The following is a 6,593-nucleotide window of genomic DNA, read 5'->3' on the forward strand; positions in this document are numbered from 1 at the left end:
GTATATATATATACAATATATTTAACAAATAAAAAGTATATAAGTATCTAAAAAATCTTATTAGTAATTATTTTAAATTAATATATTAATATATAAATATTAAATTTTTTTAACTTTAAAAAACTAAACTAAACATTATTATAATGATTCAAATAATATTAGCAATAATTAGTGGTTTATTACTATTTTATTGGTATTTATATTATTTTTTTGCTAAAAAAATTTGTGTTTTATAATAATGTTTTGAAAAAATTATTTGTTTTTTAATTTTCAGGTATTTAGTAAAAAATAACAACTATTGGCAAAAATTGGGTATCAATGGACCGAAACCGTTGCCATTTTTCGGCAATTTTATCGATCGCTTAATAAAACCAATGGGTTATCTGGATATTGAATATATTAAAAAATACGGTCCTATTGTTGGGTAAATATATCTATAATTTAAAATAATTATAATTAAATAACAAACTAAATCAAATCAATTTAGTCTATACGAGGGCCGGGATAGCAATCTATTGGTAGCCGATCCTCAGCTAATTAAGCAAATATTGGTCAAAGATTTTCATCGGTTTACCGATAGACGTGAACTTAAGACATGGCATCCGATTATGAATCGYAACCTGTTTTTTACGGCCGGCAACGATTGGCGCCGTCAGCGTAACATAATGTCCCCGACGTTTAGTTCGGGTAAAATCAAGCACATGTATCATACAGTCAGACAGTGTCTACAGGAATATATCGTTCACTTGGATCGTATGGCCAGTAATACTGGTGGTGGTAATGGTGGAGCACCGGTAGACATTGATATCAAATCGTTACATCAAAATTTCACTCTCGATGTTATAGCTACCTGTGCTTTCGCTACGAAAACCAATGCCCAATCACAGCCSGATAATCCGTTTATAGTTAGCGCAAAAAATGCCCTAACATTTCCGGTCGGTAAAACAATWGCCGGACTAGTATTTCCCGCATGGCTTAACCGATTGCTGGGTATTAGGACTATACTAAAAGAGTCGAACAATGAGTATATTTTTGAGGCCACCCGTCATATATTGAAAAGTCGTCGACAGGAGAGGGGGGGCTCCGGTAGTGATAACAAAACCAAACAAAATCGTGATTTTCTACAATTGCTTATCGATGCCAAAGCCGATGATAATCCTATTAATAATAATAATAATAATAATAATAATTATATAATAATAAAACTAATAATGATTTAAATGATAGCGAATCACATCATATAACTTATGGTTAGTTATTATAACAGTTATTATTACAGTATTTTTTAGTTTATTATTAAGTTATTTAGATTTTTAATTTAATTATATTTTTTAGTTTATTTATATTTTTTTGGTTATTTATAATTTTAGTTTAATTATATTTTTTAGTTTATTTATATTTTTAGTTTAATTATAATTTTAATTTAATTAGATTTTTAGTTTAATTAGATTTTTAGTTTAATTATATTTTTTAGTTTATTTAGATTTTTAGTTTAATTATATTTTTTAGTTTATTTAGATTTTTAGTTTATTTATATTTTTATTAATATTTAATTTTTACTTATTTTTTTAATTTTTAAATTTTTTTAGGTGAAGATGAAATCCAAGCCGAAAACCGTTTGGCAATGACAACAGTAATCACCGATAAATCATTGAACGAAACGGAAATCCTGGCCCAATCCTGGCTGTTCCTGTTGGCCGGCTTTGAGACAACTGCCACAACACTGGGCTACCTGTCCTATCTGATGGCCACTAATCCAGGTGTACAGACAAAACTCTATGAAGAGCTCCGGGATTCAATCGGTACGGACGATGAGTTCGGTTACGAACGTCTCCAGAGTCTACCCTATTTGGATGCCGTAGTCAGCGAAACCCTGCGGCTCTATCCGCCCGTACAACGATTGGAACGGTTGGCCATCGAAGATGTCCAACTCGGTGGACCTCAGGGACCGAAAATACTGGCCAAACAATTAGTGGAAATACCTGTCTATGCTATACATCATTCAGGAGAGTACTACAAACAACCCGAGGAGTTCATACCCGAGCGTTTCTTACCCGAAAATCGCGGGTCAATCGTACCCTATAGTTATCTACCGTTTGGTACCGGACCACGAAACTGTTTGGGTATGCGTTTTGCACTGATGGAAATCAAACTGGCCATTGCACACATTGTCTACCGGTATCGGCTGGTCAGGACWGSCCAAACCGAACCGTGCATACAGTTTAAAACGGCCAGCACTTTGTTGACCGCCGAAAGTATTACGGTTGGCATTGAAATGAGATAATAACTGTGCGATAATTATATTATATATACTATAATAATCATAAATATAATATATATATTTTTGTTTTTATACTATATATTTGTACTATTAATACAATTAAATATAATAATTATTATTATTTTTGTTTTTATTAAATTCATAATTATATTCATACTATTAATAATAWTWAATTTAWTATTTTTATATACAGTAATAATAAAATTTTTCGATAATTAGTACATACATTGTTAATACATAATAAATTTAAATATAATAAATAAAAATATTATAATTTTATAGTTAATATATTTATAATAATAATGATAATAATCATATTATATATACTATACTATACTGTAGTTAACAATTAATATAATTATTATTATTTTTGTTTTTATTAAATTCATAATTATATTAATTATAATATTATTATTTACTTTAATTTTCTATTTAATATATAGTTATATAAAATCTATCGATAATTAGTTAATACATTGTTAATACATAATAAATTTAAATATAATAAAATAATTGTTTAGTTAATATTTTTATTTATTTTATTGCTTAATTTATAAATTAATAATAAAAAATATTATATAAATTAAATTTTTATTAATTCAATAATAATCAAATATGATTAATAAATCAATMAAATATTTATTWAGTTATTTACTGAAAATTTGATATGAAAATCAAATAATAATAATAATAACTAATAAAATATTGAAACAAAAATTTAATTAACTATAAAATAATTTTTATTTTAAATTAGAAATAAAAAACAAAAATTATTAMYTATTTAATAAATTATTAAATATATAGTTTATTATTTATATTAARAGATATTATCTATAAAATTTTTTAATTTAATTATTAGTATTATATTTTTAATCAATAATAATTACTACCATTGTATGTAAATGTTAGTATCAATTGATTAAGATAACCTCGGTAATATAATAATTAATTTATTATGCATTAAATAGATATAAAATATACACTGTTTWAATATACACATAAATATATAATATAAACAAATTTTTYTMTAAAATTTATTACTATTTATTTTATCAATAAAWTTWTAATATTTTGATATAATATTATRCAAACAATTTTGTATATTTATTGTATATATTTTTTTGTTTGTTGAAATAATTTAATAAATTTATAATTAWTAATGTTTAAAAGTTTAGAAAAATAAATTTATTWAATAAATATGATAATCAATGTGAAAAAAATWTTTTTTTAATTGAAATATAAATATTGTACTTAAAAAATATAATATAATTATTAATGGTAAAATTTTTTAGTACTTTAGGTTTATTTACTTATTATTATTATTATTTTATTTTTATAAAAAAAAATTTAACATAATCAACATGGTGCATTAAAGTGCATCGATAGGTGCAATTGWATAATACAATKTTTAATATTATTGAATAATATGTACTTAAAAAATCATTGACAAAATACTTTAAACTAATTTTTTGTTAAACTAAATAATATTTTTAAAAATTTTAGTTTAGATAAAATTTAATAAAATTAAAATAATTATGTAATTTTAATGATTATAATTATAATAATWTWAAATTATTGTCTAGTGTACCTAGATAGWTTATAGTTGATRCAAAATAATATTAATAAATAAAATAAATAAATTTTAATTACCTAAAATTATATTGATGAAAATATATTATGTTTCATAAATAACTGTATAAAACCATTTTAACCAAAAAAATAAAATAAAAAATAAACTTACWTTACATTAATCATTAAGCAATATCAATTTTTTTATTGATAATTACCATACAGTATATATATATATATACTCAATACAAGGTTATATACAGTGTATATATATATATATATATAATATACTGTATATCTAGTTATAATAAATTTATGTAGATAATTTTTATATATTTAAAAAAAAGTATAAAAGCAATAGACTCACATTAGTAGTTAATTGTARTTTATTAAAATTAATTTTTTTTTTAAAAATCAAATTTACTTAAAGTTTTTAATTTAAAATATATTAATATTAAAAAAACAAATAAATAAAATAAAATGATTCCAATAATAATWGCATTAATTGTTGGATTTTTATTATTATATTGGTATATATTTTTCTAAATAATGTTARAAAATTATTAATTTATGTTTTTGTTAATTAATTAAAAAAAATTTTTTTTAGGTATTTAGTAAAAAATAACAATTATTGGCAAAAATTGGGTATCAATGGACCGAAACCGTTGCCATTTTTCGGCAATTTTATCGATCGCTTATTACAACCGATGGGTACTCTAGATGTTGAGTATATTAAAAAATATGGTCCTATTGTYGGGTAATATCTATATAGATATACTTTTAAAAAAAATTTATTATAAACTAATTATATCAATCAAATCAAATCAATTTAGTCTATACGAGGGCCGGGATAGCAATCTATTGGTAGCCGATCCTCARCTAATTAAGCAAATATTGGTCAAAGATTTTCATAAATTTTCCGATAGACGGGAACTTAAGACATGGCATCCGATCATCAATCGTAATCTGTTTAATACGGCCGGCAATGATTGGCGCCGTCAGCGTAACATAATGTCCCCGACATTTACTTCGGGTAAAATCAAGCACATGTATCATACGGTCMGACAGTGTCTACAGGAATATATCGTWCACTTGGATCGTATGGCCGTAGTAGTAGTAGTACGGGTRGTAGTGGTGGAGCACCGGTAGACATTGATATCAAATCGTTGCATCAAAATTTCACCCTYGATGTTATAGCTACCTGTGCTTTCGCTACGAAAACCAACTCCCAGTCCCAGCCGGACAATCCGTTTATAGTTAACGCCAAAAAYGTGTTCACATTTCCCATACCGAAAATCATTGCCGGCCTAGTATTTCCTCCGTGGCTTAACCGATTGTTGGGGTCCGTACTATTATCAATGAGGCGCCCAATGAGTATATTTTTGAGGCCACCCGTCATATATTGAAAAGCCGTCGCCGACAGGAGGGGGGCTCCGGTAGYGATAAAACTAAACAAAATCGTGATTTTCTACAATTGCTTATCGATGCCAAAGCCGATGACAATCATAATAATAATAACAATAATAATATCGATAATAAAACTATTAATAATGATATCAATGATACCGAATCACATCATATAACTTATGGTTAGTTATTATTTAATTTTTTGGTTATTTATATTTTTAGGTTATTTATAATTTTAATTATTTATATTTTTTTTGGTTATTTATATTTTTAGATTATTTATATTTTTAGTTTATTTATATTTTTAGGTTATTTATATTTTTAGTTTATTTATATTTTTAGGTTATTTATATTTTTAGGTTTTTATATTTTTAGGTTATTTATATTTTTTGGTTATTTATATATTTTTTAGATTATTTATATTTTTAGGTTATTTATATTTTTTTATTATTTATATTTTTTAGGTTATTTATATTTTTAGGTTATTTATAACTATTTTTAACTATATTTTTTTGGGGGTATATTTAAAGTATTTATTAAAAATTAAAATTTTTTTTTATAAAACTATAGGTGAAGATGAAATCCAAGCCGAAAACCTATTGGCAATGAATACAGTAATCACTGATAAATCATTGAATGAAACGGAAATCATTGCCCAGTCGTGGCTGTTCCTGTTGGCCGGTTTTGAGACAACTGCTACTACACTGGGCTACCTGTCCTATCTGCTGGCCCTACATCCGGCCGTACAGACAAAACTCTATGAGGAACTGCGGGATTCAATCGGACGGGACGGTGAGTTCGGTTACGAACGACTACAGAGTCTACCCTATTTGGATGCCGTTGTCAGCGAAACCCTACGGCTATATCCACCGCTACAACGATTGGAACGGTTGACCATCGAAGATGTCCAACTCGGTGGACCTAAGGGACCGAAAATACTGGCCAAACAATTGGTCGAAATACCWGTCTATGCTATACATCATTCGGGGGATTACTATAAACAACCGGAGGAGTTCATACCCGAGCGTTTTCTACCCGAAAATCGCCAGTCAATTGTACCCTATAGTTATCTACCGTTTGGTACCGGCCCTCGCAACTGTCTGGGTATGCGTTTCGCCCTAATGGAGGTTAAGCTGGCCATTGCACACATTGTCCACCGCTATCGRCTGGTCAGGACTGCCCAAACTGAGCCCAGCATACAGTTTAAAAAGGCTAACATTTTGTTGACCGCCGAAAGCATTACGGTTGGCATTGAAATGAGATAACTGTGCGGATAATTAATAATCATATTATATACTATACTATAGTATAGTATTGGCATTGAAATGATATAATA

General features: G+C 26.6%; 1 protein-coding gene and 1 pseudogene across 1 annotated transcript; both read left to right on the forward strand.

Annotated features, from left to right (window-relative positions):
• The first annotated feature begins 316 nt into the window (after positions 1-316).
• LOC128956657 (cytochrome P450 3A11-like) lies at positions 317-2,288 on the forward strand. Its single transcript, XM_054302375.1, has 3 exons — positions 317-424; positions 488-1,176; positions 1,650-2,288. Exons 1-3 carry the CDS (start codon positions 375-377, stop codon positions 2,282-2,284), a joined length of 1,374 nt encoding a protein of 457 aa, XP_054158350.1. The 5' UTR covers positions 317-374; the 3' UTR covers positions 2,285-2,288.
• A 2,025-nt stretch (positions 2,289-4,313) lies between these two features.
• Positions 4,314-6,593, forward strand: LOC128956656 (cytochrome P450 3A21-like; annotated as a pseudogene).

Source organism: Oppia nitens, unplaced genomic scaffold (assembly GCF_028296485.1).
Source record: "Oppia nitens isolate AA-2021 unplaced genomic scaffold, nextdenovo-longstitch-racon4-pilon3 scaffold31_pilon_pilon_pilon, whole genome shotgun sequence".
Classification (NCBI taxonomy): Eukaryota; Metazoa; Arthropoda; class Arachnida; order Sarcoptiformes; family Oppiidae; genus Oppia; species Oppia nitens.